This window comes from Ambystoma mexicanum, chromosome 14 (genome assembly GCF_040938575.1).
Source record: "Ambystoma mexicanum isolate Mex_15411 chromosome 14, UKY_AmexF1_1, whole genome shotgun sequence".
Classification (NCBI taxonomy): Eukaryota; Metazoa; Chordata; class Amphibia; order Caudata; family Ambystomatidae; genus Ambystoma; species Ambystoma mexicanum.
Genome location: NC_090940.1, coordinates 179081658 through 179101486, shown reverse-complemented (window position 1 = coordinate 179101486; position 19829 = coordinate 179081658). Strand labels below are relative to the sequence as shown.

The window sequence follows — 19829 nt, the reverse complement described above, 5'->3', positions numbered from 1 at the left end:
AACCTTTTTTCTTTAAAGCTGAATTACCCTCTGCATCAGATATACACCCTGATGCTCCGAGGTCTCCTTCTCAATCCGAATCAAGCCCCGAAAATCTAGAAAGTCCTGGAACCTCCTCGGAAGATGGTGCGACCATTTATTTTTCAGAATTCAAAAGGTACGATAGAGGGAACTCTCAATCCCTCCTAACCCCGCTGAAAATATGACCTCAATAAAATATGTGCTGCCACAACTGGCCGCCCATCAGATACAAGCCGGAAACCACCTCCAATCAAGCTTAGAACAGTTTGTGGCTTTACAAACCAAACCCCCATTATCCAAGGGGGTATTGCAACCATATCAAGATGGAGAAGATCTGAGGAATTTATTTTTGAATTTTGTCCGGCTAGCAATTCGGATGGCCTGAAAAATCAAAAAATGTGTTACATGGGGCCCTTACTGAAAAGGTAACAAACTACCTACCAGTTATTCAAGCCCCCAGTGGGGGCTACCTTTACCCCTTCGAGTCGTCTGCATAGACCATCCACTTTACATATTATTGGCCCAATTCAGGAGGAAACATTCTAGCAGGCTCCAGAGCTGAATCAGTCTGCCATGTTTAGATTAAAGGAAATGGTGCAAACACACCATTGCTTTAATCCCCAGCATGTTCACTGTCCATCTAATGACTAAATGGACCACACAAATTACCCTTTCAAAAGCGGAATAATCCAAAAAAGTTACATAGAAAGGGAAGGGACCTTTCCTCAAGGCCACCTGTCCAAAGAACCTTAGGATCAGACAATTGTATATTGTGGACATTCCTGCCCTAAAACCTGTTTGGCTAGTCAAACAGTATTTCATTCTCATTCATGCATACGGTAAGCCTCTAAAGGAGCACTTTTGCAAAGCTCTTGCAAGTTGTATTTAGTAAGGCAATAATCAGAATATTATGGGTCCCATTTTAAAACGAGAAATATGGATACTATGCAGCCAAGATAGCACCTGTTTTGCAATCATTTATTTAAATTCCGAAAGCAGCTCATGGAGTAATCGTACACAAAAGGCAATTACATGCAATATAAGAACACAAAAAAGGAAAAAAAAGAACAAATAACAGGACAAACAGAAAGGTAGCATGGGCATAAAAAGGCAGGTCATTCAGCTATCATGCGTAAAACAAAGTAATGGGCAGGTGTTCAGGGCGCACACCTGTCACTGGGCTTAGCACTATGTAAATTCCAGAAAAACACAAGGCCATTCAAATAGGCATCCTATAAAGCATCACAAACAATTGCATAGGGGTCTTTGGCCTCTCAAGGGGGTCTGTCGTCAGAGTAGCAGAACATCACCTTCAAGAGGGCCCTCCAAGCTTCCAAATTCGTGGCAGGCTCATTCATACCTCTCCTCAGGGCTCTGTACTATTCTGCTGTTTCGGCTGTAGACCATTTCAACATGTTGCTCCGCCATATGCTATATCCAGGGCCTGCACCAAACTTACACGACATAGCAATTCTCTGCTTGGCCAATATGCACGCCAAATCCATGAGCTTAACTATGCGTTGAACCTTATCTGGGTGGGAATATATCCCAAGTAAATATTCCACAGGGGTCCATTTATAGCTGGTCACCACTGCTTCCTCCAGGGCCTCCTGAATCTGGAGCCAAAGGGTGTGCACTCTCGGCATAGCCAAAACATATGGAAAAAATCTGCCAGCTCACCGTTACACCACGGGCAGACTGGGGATGCCCCTCTTGTTAAAGCGTGCAATTCCATGTGGGGTCATATATGTTTGATAAAATACATTCAGTTACAACAGGCAAAGCCGTGCATTTCTTGAGACCTATTTGGTGAATAGTAATGCTGTGCCCATTGCTTCTCATCCAACGCACATCCTAGATCTATCTCCCATGCATCTTTTGTTTGTGAGACACGAATACTCGCTCCCGCCACAAGACTCTGATACAAGTTTGTTGCACGTTTCCACCCGTCATTCAGGTTGTATATCGTGGACAATATATTATTACTTCTAGGCTCTACCGGCCATATAGGCCACTTTTCTTTTGCAAATTTAGTGAGCCTCATATAGCTCAGGAATTGTCCCACGTTAATACCATATTCATCAGTTACCTTCAAAAATTCCCTGAACACCCCATCTTTAAAGACATCACCCCAAGTAGCAAGGCCCTTCTCCCCCCATCTCCTGAATAATGACAGATAACATTTATCTCAGTTTCAAGGTCGCAGATAAGGGCATGTTTGGAGAGAACACAAGCTAAGCCAATGACCCTTCTTGTTCCATTCCATATCCACATCGCAAGATCTAAAAGATAAGGTTTTTCCAGGAGGCAGCTATCAACAATCAACAGGACCTCCTTAAGAGTAATCAGTTGCATGGCACCAAGCATCAAGGATCTAGTAAGTCATCTACCAGCCATCTAGCTAAGTGCTGCGATTGAGCAGCCAAATAATATAACTCAAATCAAGGAGCTGGGCCCCTCTGGCCTCCTATCGCAACCTCAGTGCATTTAGAGCAATTCTACATCTCTACCTGCCCCAGAAAAAACCTTTTAGAATCAAGTCCAGCCTAGCTAGCGGGAAAATACAAGATTTCTCCATACTAAAGATGTTATCAGCGAGGGTCACAAAAGTGTCCAACACTAGGGGGAGGATATTTGCAGGGTTGTGTTTGTATAGGAGGCAATCATCTGCATATAACGAGACCAAGCGACGCAACGCGTGCCGTCCACCAGTAACCCGACATCCATGAACTCAGAACTCAAAAACACTGTCAGCTATCCCTGTCAATATGAGTAACATTAGTGACAGGGCAAAACCTTGTCTAGTGCCCCTACGTATCTTCCAGGAGGAGGAGATCGGTCCACCTGTACGCACCCTAGCCACCTGCTCTGTTCATTAAGTTAACCCACCTAGAGAATGCCTCCCCGATTCTGAAAAGGCCCATTATATCACACAAACATTTCCAGCAAACAGAGTCAAATGCCTTAATGGCATCCAGCGACACAACCGTATAAGGGGCATCCAGTGTTCGGGACCCATCTATGATATACTGGAGTAAATTCAATGATGTATTTCTTTTCAGGACAAAACCAGTGTAAGACCAAGACTGCGCAGCACTTGCTTACTGCAGCCTTTCCAAATCAGATTGAAAAGCACACTTAACGGTATGAACGGTATAAACAATGTGTTTTATTGTTCAATTAAGTGGTTCACGGTATCTTTAACGGTATACCGTAATACAGTTACATCCCTACAAGCAGCCCACGACCCCGGGGCGATTGCGCCAACGGAGGATACCGCTATGACTGATCCCCTTATGCCTGTTGATCTCTGGAGCATATCTGTCCTGAGGGTCGGTGGGGGAGGGGTGCCTTGAACAGTGTTTCACAGTTGAGCCACTTGTTTATATTGGCGGTTATGGTTATTACTCTTCCTGGTTTATCTTTGTTAAAGTTGGGCGGTTATGGCGGGTCTCGAGGATTATTTTCGGTGTATGAGATGCTTGTGTGCCTCAGCCTGTGTATTGGGTGTGGGGAGGGATGTGAACTGGGGTGTGCTGGTGGCTGTTTGGGGACTCCAGCTGGTGGTATGGATGGGTGGCAGACGGAGACAGGGTATTTGTTTCATGAAGTACGACAACACTCAAGATAGTGATGTGGAACGTCCGAAGCATGTCCTCATGAGACGACTCAGGATTGCTTCCTTTTTACGTAGAAATAAGATTACTATAGCTTTACTGCAAGAAACTAACTAGCCTATTTGGGGGTGGGGACTTGTGGGATTGTTGCAAAGTGGGGTGGTGTTGGTTATGCCTAAGCATACTCTGTACGCTAGGGGAGTTCTGGTGTGGATAGCTTGGTAGGTACTGTTCCAGTTGACCAAAGTTGAAACAGACAACCAAGGTAGGCTGGTGATTGTTTGCTGATGCATGGAAAATAGCGAGGCCTGTATTGTGTACTCATATGCAACGAACCATAATGCATCCACCTTCTTTCTTTTTCTGTACAAGAGGCTGACGCATCTTCGTGGGCTTCTCTGGGTATGGGGAGGTGACTTTAATTGCACACTGAACCCGGAGTTGGATTGCTGCCCTTCCCAGCAGCTAAGGAATGCTACAGGATCTTTCCCTGGTGGATATTAGGCAGGCTCTCAATAGGGACAGTAGGTGCTATTCTCATTACTCTGCGCCGCATGGTGTCCATACTGTGTTATGAGTGTCACAGCCGCACCAATTCTGACGTGGCGTAACAGGTTAATGCCTTGTCTGACATTTTCTAGTGCCGTTTGGGGGAGGTGATAATAAGTATTTAGAGGTCAATACTGGCAGTGTGGACAGATGGAGTATGCTTTGGGAGGCCTTGAAGGTGGTGGTATGCGGCAAATTGCCAAGGCGGGAGGTATTAGGCAAACTTTAGTTTCTGAGTTGGCTAACCTGGAGGACCATATACAGGAACTTGTGGGGGCGGGTGGTGGGGAGGGTCCCGATGAAGAGGCCTTGCTACCCTTGCGCATAGTGTGCACTGAGACCTGGGAACGCCTTGGGAAATTTGACTAGGGCACATATGTCTCCAGACTGCACAGGGATGGGGATAAATCAGCCCGGCTGCTGGCATGGGTATGGAAAAAACAAGAGACCCAGGCAAAAAATTACAGAAATTAACAACAAATGTGGTGAAAACTGGAGGTCTCAGTCGACAATTAAGGTATTTAGCAGATACTATCAGCTCTTGTATGCCACTGGTGAATCGGTGGGTATGGCCGAGGTTTACACAGTAGCAAATATCGCACTGCCCACGATTACGGCAGAACAGGCTGCTGGCCTAAATAATAATTATAACAATAATTTAGCATTTATGTAGCGCTACGAAACCTCTGGTATCGGAGCACTGCTTATTCTGCTTATTATTACGCACGGTGTGTGGTGCTCATTTATTGACCAGCATTGTTAACTGGGCGACTGAAGCTTATTAGCTTCTTGATACATTGTTAATTGTGGTAACATTGTGATACCGTGAACCACTTAATTAAACAATAACACATTGTTTATACCGTTCATACCGTTAAGTGTGCTTTTCAATCTGATTTGGAAAGGCTGCAGTAAGCAAGTGCTGCGCAGTCTTGGTCTTACACTGTTGGATGTGCCAAGTAGTTTCAGTTTGAGCAGTTTTTAATGCCATTCCATAAACCACACGTGCCTGACACAAAATCAATATGTTAGCAATACGAAGAATAACTACAGTGCCAAGAAGGAAAAGGGTTTACTTTTTTTTTGTTATAGCGCTCACACAGCCTGCGGGCATCGAAGGCGCTGTTAAAGAAATTGTTTTCGTTTATTTACTTTAGGTTTCTAAGCGCGGACCCATGGATCGAACATGTGTTGCTTCGTGTCGTCTTGCTTCCAAAGCGCGCACGTTGCCGCAGAGCTATCCTCCCGGGACTTTGGGTTGGCGGCTTTGGGGTTTATATATTTATAATGGATAATGTTTTCTTAACATATGACAATGGGGGATTTCCCTGGTTCTTTCATTGAATTTACATATAATAAGTCACACTGCAAAATGTACTCATCTCTGTGGGTATTCCCTGCTGCCATACCAAAGGGTAACATGGCCGTGATTACTGAACACCTTTTGGCCCAGAAGTGAACTAAAGGCTGTAACGTAAAGAGAGAGTGCGTGTGCATGTGTGCGTGTAAGCGCACAAGCGTATACTACCATCGGACTTCATTTATCTGTGGCATGCAGGTCATCAAGATGGCAACATGTTCATCTTCACCAGTAGCCAGTGGGGGAGCTAAAAGCCTAAATGACCACTTAAGATAAGCTATTCAGTTTGCTTTGCCAGTCGCAGCAGGGCTCCCCCCCCTCCTCTCCACACATGTGTTTGTTGGAAGCAAGGGGTGGCATTTCAGCGGAAAGTATGTTGAAAAGCCCAATTCTTGCCGTGGGTGCCTGGTTTTGTTTGTGATGATAAATCTGACAATTTATGAGCTTTTAGAAAATATTTGTTAAGATTAGTTAACTCCACCTTCTATACCGCGATAACCATGATATACCGTCATTTGGCAAGAAGGTTATTGTACCGTCATAAAACTAATACCGTGACACCCCTAGCTGCTTGCACGCGTCACATCAGAGTTTGAGTTCCATTCGGGAGATCTTCGGTCCAGCTCCCACGACTTTTTGGAGAAATCCCCTTTCAGTAGTATCGTACCACATGGTTGTTAATCAGTTCAAAGTATCCAGAACAGGATAGGTCACATACCCACTCGCTCAATCTGATATCACCCAGTTCAGTCATTACTATGGCCATCTGCCATCTTCTTTGGCCCAAGTGCCAGTCCTCATTTGTCCATCCATTGGTTGGCTTGAATGGGGTGATCTAAGAATAATGATTTGCCCTTACAGAGTACTTTCAGCCTGCAGGGTATATTAGCATGTATCGGAGCCCAAGATTGCAAAGCCGTTTTTTCGGTCGGGACAAACGTGTTCCTCTTCTTTTGTACAAGAGGTGCATAGTCTGGGTAAACAGCCAACACTCATGATCCACGTTTGATCTCTAGAAAACTGTAGTATTGTCTCCTGTTCCCGGAAGTTAAGGATACGTGCAATAACAGGGCGAGGAGGCGCACCCGGATGCGGTGACGCGCCAACGGCCTATGTGCCCTTTACACAGTGATTCCTTGAGATAGCTTTCCAGGCCCAATCTAGGATATTATTTTGCACCGGTTCTTCCACCACCGCTTTCAGAGTCTCAGTGTTGGCCGTAGTGGTTGTGAGCTGATCCTCAATGTCTGCCACCCAGGCTAACAGCAAATGCACATCCTGCCGTAGTAAATTCACATCCATTTTTATCTCCAATTTATACTCAATGGAAGTGTGCAGATCTGCAATCGCCGACAGTTCATCTTCTTGATCCTGCCAACGGGAGCCACCATCTGTGTGCAGCCCGCCCTCACAATGTGAAGGGAGTCTTTCTGGGCCCCTTCGGACCTAAAGGAGTCATGATGGTCTCTGGTGTACCTTTGTCTTCGTCATGTGTGCCAGTTAATTTCTGCAAGCCATCAGCAGTATAGGACCAGCCAGGGCTAGCGCTCCACAACCAGTAGGATTCTACAATACTCCTCAGTTGGCAGGCATCCCCACCAGGCACAGCATCTACTCTGCCAGTAGGTACCACTGGGGCTCCACCCAAGAACAAGGGAAGGCCAGCAGGCAATCTAACATGCCCAGGCAGGGCAGTCGGAGCATCCGCTCCGCTGGAGCATCTACGCGCACTGCAGGCTTCAACACCTTCTGCACATCTCATTACTACACATGCTCCCAGCAGCAAGCACACGTCTCCCACCTCGAACACCCACTATGTGTGGAAGCAGGACCCACCCAGCTTTTCTATGCACAGCAGCAGAGCTCCTCATTTTACTGCAGGGTGCGCCCACCACGCTCTCCCCCTACAAGCATCCGGCGAGCGGATGGGCTGCCGCTCCACTCTTATGTGCGGCCCGTCTCGCCAGGTCCGCTGCATGCCACCGAGATTGCGGCAAATAGCGCTCTGTAGTCAGGTCCTCGATCCAGGTAATGCACCTCTGCAAGGTCGGTACATCGAGTCCGACCTCACAGCTCGTCCCGCAGCATTGCCTCCCCACACGCAACCCCATTAGTAGGGTGCACACAGTGTCAGGGCTCCTCGCCGGCACTGCCCTGGACATAATCAGTCCTTGCGTGGTGGCGCCGGGTACAGTCTCCAGCGCTCGCCCGACTGTGCAGTCTCAGGTCGCCTGCATATGTATGCCGCCATCTTGGAGGCCAGACTGCTTTGCTCGCGGGAACAGCAAATCTACAGACCAGGCTCCCCGATCTGAACAAGATTTGGCTAAAGCGTGACGCAGACCTTCTGAGACACGCTTAGCAAAAATTGACCCCCACACATGGGTGTCAAAGATCCTACAAATGATCCGTATCTGGAGCACCAATGAGCCCCTCTTCACAGCATTGTGGCAAGCCACGCCCCCTTTTTCTCAATAATATTAAGCAAAGCATACAATATCTTTGCCCAGGGTACAGTTTATTTTTGTTTTAATGCTATATTGCACAAGGCACCCAGGCCTGGAGCTCAGGAGTCTTGGTGAGCTGATATAATTCATTAGGTCATTAATTGTTCTTGTATAAATCCATATAAATTTGCCATTCATTAAATTATTCCTTAAATCCTTGCTTGAATTATCATATGTAGACTCAATGAAAGCCTCACAGACTTGTCATGATTGGATTAAATTGATCAACATATGACTCACTTGGTCGATTATTAACTAGGGCCAACATTTTGTCTCTGTGAACTAGAATAGTTTGCATGCCATAGGCATTCCGACTGCTCTATTTATGGCGTTTGAACCAATTCTTCTAACACCGAGTTTGCTTTAGGCCTATGCATACAGACCTGTTCATATTCTAATTCAGCGTTATTTGCAATCATTCTCAACTCCCCTTTTCACTCACCTTTTTCCTGTGCAATCATATTTGTTCCAATATTCTTACTAAAGGAAAGAAACATTCACCTTGCATGGGCATACCATTAGCAACAAGCCTGGAAAATAAATATGCAAATGTTTTTAAGTCTATACAAGTTTTAGTAGTGCCTTTATCATTCAAATTAAAATAATTACTCTATTAACCATCCTATGAACCGATGCTATACTCCTTTCTGACCATTTTATGATTTGTAGCTACAATTAGATCCAAGGCACTGATGAAGGAACTAAAACAAATGCTGTTAGAATGCAAACCTCTCTGCCTGTCTATTATTATCTGTTCAATCGTGGATGCATTCAGATTCCTTCACTTCAATCAGTCCAAAACAGAAATTTTGTTCTTCCCATCCTCCATTTCTTCTCCTCCTCCTCTCCTTTACTGCTTCCCCAAACCCCCGTCTTCTAGTTCTCTAACGACTTTAGCTCATAACTTGAGTCATAGTTGATTGTGATTTTTTTGCTTCTAATATCTCTGCCATTGCCCGTTCTTGCCGCAATCCGCTCTTCAAGATTCCAAAATTCACTCTTCTCACTTTTCATGCTACCAAACTTGCCTCTTCGCTAATTCTTTCAAGATTAATTATTGCTCTGCTCATTAGTTTTATTTATTTATATACAGGAGGAACAATGCTCTTTTGATCACAAAAGACATACAATAGATAAGAAATCAGATTTGACGGGAAGCAGTGAGCTTCTTACACTGGGGTGAGTTCGAGGGACATTCTGACCAGGTTGTGGAGGGGAGTAAATTGAACAGTCACAGGGGACAATACATAAGTGAACACACAGATTAAGGACAACCAACAATGGACATTGTTAAGTGCAGGTAGGCAGTACGGCCAGCTGTGCTTGGGACATGACCATGATGGGTGAAGTTCTAGAATGGAGGCAGAGGATGTGAGAGACAGAGGCAGGTTAGAGCCGAGGGAAACATGGTAGCTAGCAGGCAGATGGGAGGGTTCAGAGGGTAACTCAGGAGCAGGCATTTATTTTGGTTTTGAACAAATCCATGTGGACTGTTTCTCAGATGTGCGGGGGAAGAGAATTCCATGCAAATGGAGCAAGAAGAGAGAAAGAGTGGAAGCGAGAGGAAGCACAGGGAAGGCAAGGAGTCACAAGGATAGTCGAGGAGGCAGAGCAGAGATTACAAGAAGGTTTACAGAGTTGGATAGAGGAGGATAGATACAGTGTTGCCTTACCATGGATAGATTTGTGAACCAGGAGAAGACATTTTAATCTGGCACCAGCCAGATCAGCCATCCAGCCTTGTGACGGTACGAGTAAGTAGGTGTGAAGTGAGAGAGTTCAAAGAGTCCTGGTAGCGAAGTTAATGATCTTGTCGAGAGGACAGAAAGCATAGTTGGGGAGACCAAAGAGGATACTGGCACAGTAGTCCAGTTTAAAACTGGAGTGATTAAGAGATGCTTGGCCGTTCTGAAATCAAGGAGGCGCCCCATTGTCCTAATATTTAGAAGGTTGCAGCAAGATTCTGTTCCAGTTTTGGAGATGAAATTAGTGAAGGTGTGAGAAGGTCATAGATGACAGAGGTTTTTGAGCTGAAGAAGAGTAGGGGAGCGCGTCAGGTGGGAAATGGATGGGCAGAGTAAGAGATGAGAGAGCTTTTTGCCGGGAAGAAGAGTACCTCTGTTTTGGTAGAGTTTAACATCCGAGAATGCAAAGTAATCCAATATTTAATGACAGAGAGACAGTTGGACATTTTGATAGAGAGATCAGAAGAGAGTTCAGGAAAAGAGAAGATTTGATTGTCGTCCACGAAGAGTTGGTACGAGAACCCAAAGGAGGAGTTTAGTGCCCCAAGAGCAGAAGTGTAGAGTGTAAAGAGGAGCGAACTGTAAGGAAGGCATGGCATCAACAGTAAGATAGACAAGTGAACAGTTCAAGGGTGTTTAGTGAACTTCAAAAAGGGTATGATAAAAACCTATCTAAACCTAAATCCACAGATGGGAGAAAGCTACCACGACCATCAAATAATAACGCAGTCCTACTGGTGTCTTGTCAAAATAAAAGGGCCAATACTAAAAAAAAAACATATTGCCAATCCTTACCTCTAAATACAAATAGTGTGGGAAAAAGAAATAGTGTTTAAAATGATATATCAGGTTTTCAGGGTGTTGGCCCCCCTTCTCTACATTTTAGCACGGGATAAAGCAGGTCACTCGTGCATAGCATAGTATCCGTCTTTGTTAGCATGAGGTTACAGTTCACGGATCAGCATCAGGGCCTCCGGAGCGTAAGTCTCCTTGCTTCTCAAAAGTCTCCTCACTCAAAGAGCCTGATGCAACCAAATAGACAGGTTCTTTTCCTTTCTAGATTTTCACAAGTATTCAGATCGGGTGATTCATTATCCACCCGTGAACCCTATCAGCCGGGCTCAGATCCTATTAGCATAAAGTTCTGCACAGGCTTCCCTCTGCCGGGCTCGAGTCGGTCTTTCACCTTATCGCACTATGTTCATAGGTTCTTCCTTTTTGGGTGACTAACGGTTCCCCCGGATCCCTCTCTGCCGGGCTCAGATCCCTTCTACACAATTAGTCTCCCTCAGCCGGGCTCAGACCAATGGCAATTTTACATCAAGTATCGAATACTTTAGAATGTAGACAGGGTTTGGCTTGACTCGTTGCAGGACCACTTCGATTTCACAATTCTCTTTCTTTTAACGTTTGCACCCTTTTGGTTGGATACCTAACAGACTTTCGAATGAGCACCCACGTGGTGCCGGACCACTCTGTCTACAGTATCGTATTTTAGTTTCAAAGTTCATTCACTCCTCTGCTGTCTTAATAATCTTCATACAATGCTGCTGCTTGCAACCATGCTTTCCACACAGATCAGTCTGGTATCAGTCTCCCCAACTCACCGGTTGTGCTGATTTCACTGGTGCTGCTTTGTTGTAGGAGCCAAGGGCAGTACCACAGAGGCAAGCGCTGCTACTCGCCTTGACTATCGGCACAGGAGATCCCTGGGTACCTCCGACAGATGATGCAGGATTCTTCAGCTTTAATTCCAGGTCTTACATTTCCTACTTTTGAAGGCTCATGAACAAGGCGGTTTGTCCGTGAAAAGGTCAAGGGCATTTCCTTCCTTGCAATCCTCTTCGGTCTTGCCGTCTTCAGCATTGTATTAAACTGCCATCTTGGAACTGCTGAGTCCTTGTGTGCTTTGCCTTGCTTCAAGTGTGCAGTCTTTTAACCCTGTAGGGAAGTGTGATGGAAGTAGGGTGTGTGTAATGATCAGTAATTGCCTGAGCCTGCCTGACCATTGTAGTGGGAAATGTCAAGTATACGGCTCCGGTGTTAGTCCGTTTACCCTCAGTGAGTTGTCCGTGAGAAAGTGTGTGTGTCAAAAAAGGTGGATGGGGGCCGAGACCCTACGTATCCCATCGGGTAGGATGGGGTAAAGGTGTTACAGTGAAGGGGATACCGCGCCTCACTGTCCGGTGTCCCACTCCCCGAAGACCATCATCCAGGTAATCCTCCCGCACTGGTCCACCCCCAGGAACTGGATTCAAAAGCGATGGCCGTGTCCTGGCCACCAGATCTACGGGGACAAGCGGGTGAGACACCTTCAAGTTTCTCACAGGACCGAGGACATAGCCTTGTGGAACACCAACAGTTAGAGGAGTGAGTTGAGAGGTGTTGCTGCTCAGGAGACAGAATTAACACAGTGCAAGGTAGGATTCAATCCAGACAAGGGCTTGATTGTGAATCCCAAGAAGAAAAAATATTAAAGTGATCAGAGTGATCGACAGGGTCAAAGGCAGCAGACAGGTCAGGGAGAATTAGGATAGAAAATAGGTTCGAGTGCTCAGCAGAGGCGATTAAAGTGGACACTTTCATGAGAGCAGTATCCATGGAGTGACCGGATTGAAAACCTGCTTGTAGCTGGTCTCGAAGGTTGTGGATGTCTAAGAAATTGGTAAGACGGTTGAACACAACACTTTCAATCACATAAGAGTAGTGCTGAAGGAGAGACACATGGCAAATTTTAACCGGTAGGAGGACAGGTTGAAGAGTTCAGTGAGGTGAGAGGCCACTATTGGGGCAATAGGCTTGACTAGCTGAGGACCAAGAGCGTCTGATGGGGCACAAGTGGGGTTAGCCTTCATCAGTAGAGATAGCACTTCATCAGTATTAGTGTGACGTGGGAAATAGAGAAGGGATGATGGCAGAGTGTAAAATGTAGGAGGAGGGAGTGTGAGGCATGTCAGGAGAGACTTGAATGTTCATAATCTTCGCAGCAAAGTATTCAGCTAGGTCAGTAGCTGAGAGAGTGGAGTTGATAGTCATAGACTTAGGAGTGAGTTTAGGGTGCTCCGTAGCCTGCAAGGCTGGTTGGAGTGAGTCAATGAGGGTTAGGCAGAATTCTATTTTAGCTCTATCAAGAGTAGACTTGGGAGAGTTCAGGGCAGAGAGGTAGAGTTGCAGGTCCTCATGCGGTGGGTATTTATTTGTATGGTTTGCTTGTTAGGCACTTATTCAGCAAGTAAAACTGTTTCAAAGCTCCCACAGGACAAAGGGGAGGGAACAAGGTAGTGAAACACATTACAAAACAAAATATTTAAGAGCAGTGGGAGGAAAAAAGGGCAAATCTACTATGCCTTGTGAGTATTCAGAAAGTGCAAGTGCAGCAAGTAAGAAGGGTAAGTGCTAGGGAGTCCGAGCTCATGGGTGATCCAGATGAAGTGCTAGGTTTGTTGAGTGCTGCATGGCCTGGACCGTGTTACGTACAACTGCAAACCTCCATGGCAGATGGTGTGCCAATGCAAGTGCTAAGGGTAGACAGGCTGTGGGAGGTGAGATGCCAGAGGATGCATAAGGGCCATGGACACTAATCACAGCAACTGTGGGATTAGCGGAGGAGAGATGAAGTGAAGGGGGAGGTAAAGAGAAAAGTCTTAAAGAGTTTCTGGAATTTAGGAAAGACCTGCTCAAGGCGCAGAGGGAGGGGGAGGCTGTTCCATAGGAGGGAGCGAGCTGAGAAAAGCAAACAACCTCCTACTCTCTGTTTAGCAAAACGTTTTACACACAAAGAGTTGGTGCCAGAGGAACATAGTGGTCTAGAGGGAGAATATTAAGTAAGAAAGTTGAAGATAGTGTTGTCCCGGGCCCAGACAGCCTTATGGATGATGCAGAGGGATTTGAATTTAATCCGTGCAGCAACCCGGGAGCGAGTGAAGACTTTTAGGGCAGGAGACATGGCGTCCCTGGGCTTAAGGCCAAGGATAAGTCTTGTTACCCTATTTTGGATTAGCTGGAGGGGTCGCAGAGTGGAAGATTGGTAGATTCAGGAGGAGGCTATTGCAATAGTCCAACCTAGAGAGAACCAGGGTTCGGGTAAGATTGAGCGTCTGGGGGAAAGTGAGAAAAAGCGACTATGTCTCCATTTGCGCAGCCGACGCATGTCTGTGCGGAGAGAGGGTATGAATGGGGTGACCCATGGTTGAAGATGCTGAGGCTTAGGGGTGTAATTAAGCAGTGGGAGGTGTGAGGAAGGAAAATGAGTCATAATAGGGATTGGAAGCTGGAGAAGGCAGTGCTGGTGGAAGAGATTGGTGTGAAGGAGGAGAGTGATAACTGTAGGTCGGAGAGAAAGGGGTGGGTGGCAGAAGATTTACCTTTCCTTTTAGGAATAGGTGTAGGAAGTGGTGAGGAACTGTCAGAGGGTGGAAAGGAGATGGTGGAGGAAACGATTGTGTTATCAGATATCGATGGTTTGACAGTAGTATTCATGGCTGAGAGAGGTGGAGATGAAGAAGAGATCCAAAGAGTTACCCTCTGTATGGGTAGGTAGGTATGGTCACTAAGAAAATAGTGAAGTTCAGATTTCTGAGAAGTGGTTTGAGAGGGAAGGTTAAGGTCACCTACAAGAATGAGGTGATGTTTAGTGGAAAGAGAATCAAGGATTTGCCCAAGGTCATCAAAGAATGGTCCAGTGGGACCAAGTTGGTGATAAATGGAGCTGTGAACCGAGCAAACCTGCCTATTTTCTCGCTCCTTTACACTCAATCTTTAAACTCTTATTCGCACTCTCGTCCGCCACTCCCAGTGTGCATCTATTTCATATGCTTTACAACTCCATTTCCTGGTTATCTTTTGAGTACTGCCCATTTCATTTGCTCTGCATTTTGCTTTTAAGTGCTCCTCCTATCTCCCATCTCTGTTCCTTGGTTTAATTTACACTCCTTCTCGTTCTCTTTGCTCGCAATCTTTCTTCGTGAACCTCGCAAGCCCCCCTGTGTGCCCTCCTGATTTCAGTCTTTCTTTACTGGATTCAAAACTTTGTAATTCTTAGCTTCCTTCTATCCTTTCTATTTTTCACTTGCTCTAAAAGCACACCTCTTGATATCATCTTAGTAGGACTTATTATACTATTACTTATTATTGTACTATCTTTTAAATTGTTCAGCGCTTTGGTGAAAGCGCTACATAAATTCAATAAATGAAAGGAGAAAATAAAATGACAGCATTTGACTCCAGGGTCACGGAATGCTGCACAACCTCCATTGAGACTTGTTCAAATAAAGTTAAAATGATTGTAATATTAATGGTAAGGTCCTAAATGTAGAGGGATCCAGATGCATACTTCTCTTAAGTGAGGAGAATTAGTGCTCATTATGCCACTACACCAATAGTTATTAAAAAAGGACCTTTCCTCTGATGAATGAAAGGAGTAAGTACAATTAATAATCAGTACCATGGTAAATGCGGAATCAGGGAGTGGGAGCTATATCCACATACCATGTTAAAGAAACCTCCTCCTGTTAGGGAGATTTCTCATTTGTATGCTTCATCCCCTCTCCAAGTGAGAGCCCCAGAACACTTTGCTGGACTTCCGGACCTTCTTCCTTCTATCATGAATGAGTGAAGCCTTGTTCCACTTCATTCTTATGGGCTCTGTCTTTTAGAATACTGTTCTCGGTGTTTTACCTTTACTATGGAGTCTACTTTCCTCCATATCTTTTTGAAAACATCTGTATTTTACTTTTGCAGCATCAAGCTCCTTATGGGCAGTGTTGCTGGGAACCCTTTGGGTTCTCCTTTGAGATTCCTTCTTGATCATTACTAACTATGTCTCTTAAGGATAGAAAGATACTTTGGATCTCTCCTAAAACTTTATATTCAGAGAGATTGGCACCAAAACCACAGACTGACCAGAGGAGCTGAAGAAATCCATTCCAGAGGTCCTCTCTCAAGACTGATGCCGAGAGATCCTGTCCATTGTCCTGCCTTATGTCACCAGACAAAGGAATCCAGGGGTCAGGTCCAGCACTGTCACATCGAGGACAATCCAGCCACAAATATTTCTTCTAACCCAAGGTACTGCGGAGAGAAAATGTGTTGCTTACCTCAATCCGAGAAGTCGCTCAAGATCGTTGGAGTGCATGTAGAGGTGTCTAGGGTTCTCCCCCCCTTACCTCTGACCCAAGCTGCTGCTTGTGTCCCTTTTGCAAGTGCTTTAACAGCGTCTCCAACGATGCGTTAATCTTCCAGCATCTTTAAACTAGAGACTAGAAAGTATCCACAGGAACCATTGCTGTTCTCCTGCTTCACAAGATTTTAAGCCCTCTCCGGACTGGGTTTTAAGCTAGGGTTGCGAATTGGACATTAAAAGCTCGAGTGCGCAAAGAAACTGCCTCTAGAACCGTAAACTCTGCTGTTTGACTAACCAACTGTTTTCCCCCCTAAAAGACTATCCTATCTGGTTTTGCTAACTAAATAGAATTACTGTATATCTTTGTGTACGCGCGAGTGTGCGGTATAACCAATAGTACGGTAGAACTGTCATTAGTGTCAAGCGCTGTAAAAATTGTAACGGCGAGCAACTACAAACTAAGCAGTGGCCTTCGAAAAGTATTTCTATGTGTTTTGGTTATATGTGCTAAGTATTTTAAAACATCTCTTGTATACATATAATAAATATATATTTTATATACATTTATTTGTATAAGTGTTTCTTTGAATTGCATCACTAATAAAGATTGCCCACACTGACAGCTCAGGAAGTCTTCATTCAATTAAAGACAAGGAGGCTCGCATTATGCTTTTCTTTCTTTAATACTGCCACAACAGCTTTTCAACTTATTACTTTTAAACATCAACATTTGTGCTTTTTTTCTCCTCCAGACGTAAAACATAGCCAATCAGAGGTTTAAAAGTCCACAACCTAAACCTCTTCATTTCAGAAACCATTTAAACTAAAACTCCCATGCACCCCCAGGAGTACAGTAGTTCTGACCCCATCCCATGTTCCACTGCAGTGCTGGGTAATCCTATAAGAACCCCATTGTCCCAGGTCCTTTCCTCTTTCTTCTGCCTTGGAGATCACTGTCGCGAACTCAATCATGTTATGAACGTCCAACAACAACTTCCAACATATAACCGTAAAGGTGTCCGTGAAACAGAACTGCTCTGCCATCTTGGGCAAGATAGAAGTATCCTGGTGATCCACTGAATGAGATCAGGCTGTCTTTTGATCATCTCCTAAAGGAAATGGAAACACATTCGTAAGGGCTGGTGACAATACAAAGTTGAACATTTGACATACATTTCAATCAATCAACTGTTGTACTTTTCTGGGTGGGATATAATGCTCGCCTCCTTGTCTTTAATAGAAGACTTCCTGAACTGTCAGCGTGGGCAATCTTTATTCTATGACAAGACAGGAGGCTCGCATCATGCTTATTCAAAGCTGGCCACCACGTTATTCGTCAAATCTGACACTGGCTTGAAATAAAAAGTCTTAAAAGTGGACTCGGAGGACCAATCTGCTGCTTTCATTATATCCTGGAGAAGTACTCCTGCTGAGAAGGCCCTAGAAGCCATTGCGCCCCTAGCTGAATGCGCTCCAAACTGCGATAAGTCTATACCTGCCCATTGCAGTACTTCGCGCACCCATCTTGCAATTGTCGCTGTTGCTACTGCATGATAAGGTTTTCTACGCGCTATCAACAGCTGTGTTACGCCTCGCGGTCTCAGCAGCGCTGTGGCGGTCTCATAGTCTTTGATACATTGCGCTACGCATAGTTTACTATTCTCTGTAAAATAGGGGTATGAAATTACTCGAGAGTCTGTTTTCGTTCCCTTATCTATGGTAAAGGCTACCCCATCTGGATAGAATATTTTCTTGTGTATCAAGAACTTTTACATCGGATACTCTTCGGCATGCTGTAAGGCATAATAACATTGCTAACTTGCCTGAGAGTTGTGATCGGGATAGATCTCTATTGTTCGGCCATGCCAGAAACAGTTGAAAGACTTCTCTGACATCCCATAACGTCGTATACTTAGGCTCTGGGGGCTTTCTCAACTTCATTCCTCTCAACAGCTGTAAGACTGTGGGGTGTTCCCCTATAGCTCTACCTTCCACTGCGTCATGTCCTGCAGAGATTGCGGACCGCAGTACTCCTATCGTCCTGAAGGCTTTCCCTTCTTGAAACTTCAATGCTAAGAAGTTCAATAATTGAACTACAGGGGCAGAAACGGGAACGAAACTACGGTCTCCGCACCAGAGAGCCCAGCTCCTCCAAGCCGCGTTATAGCTCCCGATGATGGAAGGCGCCCATGAATCTCTGATGCAGTTTCCACAAGTTGCGAAATGCCTGGCAACTCCCACTTTCTCCTGAAACCCTGCAGACCATCAATCGCAGCATGCCCGTCGCAATCAGCGGGTGACTCCTCCCGGTTGGGTCTAGCAGAAGGTCCGGCCTCTGAGGAACTATCCTCGTAAAATCCGTAGAAAGTTCCATCGCTACTGGAAACCAAGGCTGGGATCTCCAGAGGGGGAGGACCATTACTAGGTCCGCATGCTCCCTGCGAACTTTCGCCAGTGCTCTCCTGATCATGAGAAATGGCGGGAAGGCATAATTCAATGCTCTGTTCCACGGTTGGAGAAAGGCGTCCGTGCCGGCTGCACCCGGGTCTATTCTCCAGCTGAAATGCGTCTGAGTATTCAGTCTGGACGCAAATAGATCTATGTGTACGGGACCCCAGAGGTCCTGTAAACTCTTGAACACGCTCGGGTGTAGTTTCCAATCGCTGGAGTCTACAAGATATCGTGAATTCCAATCCACTACCTCGTTGAGCGTGCACAGCAGATATTCTGCCTTGACTAATCTGATGCTGTAGGCAGTAATGCCAAAAGTCTTTCGCCAAATCTGCTAGCATTTTCGATCTCACGTACTGCCGAGATGTTGTACATCTTGAGCAGTACGCAACATCGTACTTTGTCTTTATTAAACGCTTACACTGCAAAAGAACCTGCTCACAGTTTGAGACAGTTTATGTGTATTGCCAATTCCTGCTCTGACCATTTTCCTCCTGTCTCCACATTCTCGCACCTGGCTCCCCATCCGGACCTGCTTGCATCCGACTCTATAATGATGTCTGGGGTGTCCCCGAAGATTGCTCGGCCATTCCAGGCTTCCATGTTGGAGAACCACCAGTGAAGTTCCGAGATTGCTTCCTGATCTAGGGTTACTAGCTGGTGATCACCTAGCCCTCCTTGAAGGTGTCTTTTCTTGAGCCTCTAACACTCGATAATGGAGCGGGCCTGGAAAAATTGCTTGAATCGAGGCTGCTAACAGGCCTACCACTCTTGCGAGAGCTCGAAGAGATATAGTCTTCTTTGCCATGACCATCTTCAGCTCTTTCTTTATCGCTTTCACCTTGTGATGTAGGAGCTCGAGGGTTGCTTTGTTCGTATCTATACTGAAACCTAGGAATTCTATATTCTGCACTGGCACTAACTGGGATTTGTCTAAATTTACTAAGAATCCTAGAGAGGACAAGAGCGTGAATATCCATTGCACATTCTTGGACAGTGAGGCTTTGTCTGAACCCATGACGAGAATGTCATCTAGGTAAACGATTATGCGAATACCTCTCTCTCATGGCCGTTGCCACGGGCTTCATCAGTTTGGTGAAAGCCCAAGGTGCTGACGCCAGGCCGAAACGGGAGACATGTGAAGCGCCATTGTCTCTTTTCTCCACCGAAATCTCAGATATCTCCGAAACTCTTGAGCTATCGGAATCATTAGATAAGCGTCTTTAAGGTCTAACCGAGTAAACCTATCTCCCGTTCGGAGAAGGTCCCCAAGAAGATGCATTCCCTCCATCTTGAAATTATTATATACAATCCACTCGTTTAAATTCTTCAGATTTATGACTGGACGTACCTTGTCCCCACTGTGCACTAGGAATAAATTGCTGAGGATACTCGGTCCTCCCTGAATATCCCTTTCTATAGCATTCTTGTCTACCAACTTCATAATCTCGCTGGGTA

At 45.5% G+C, this 19829-nt stretch overlaps 1 protein-coding gene across 2 annotated transcripts in view; it reads right to left on the bottom strand.

Annotated features, from left to right (window-relative positions):
- Positions 1-19829, bottom strand: part of SYNJ2BP (synaptojanin 2 binding protein) — a 250113-nt gene that overhangs the window by 15934 nt on the left and 214350 nt on the right. Inside the window, exon 4 of one of the 2 annotated variants that reach the window (XM_069638868.1) lies at positions 16585-17029. The exons of the other annotated variant lie outside the window; for it this stretch is intronic. Coding sequence (XP_069494969.1) covers positions 16889-17029 — 141 coding nt within the window. The 3' untranslated portion in view covers positions 16585-16888. Of the gene's footprint in view, positions 1-16584; positions 17030-19829 lie in introns of those variants that run through there. 2 annotated transcript variants of the gene reach the window in all.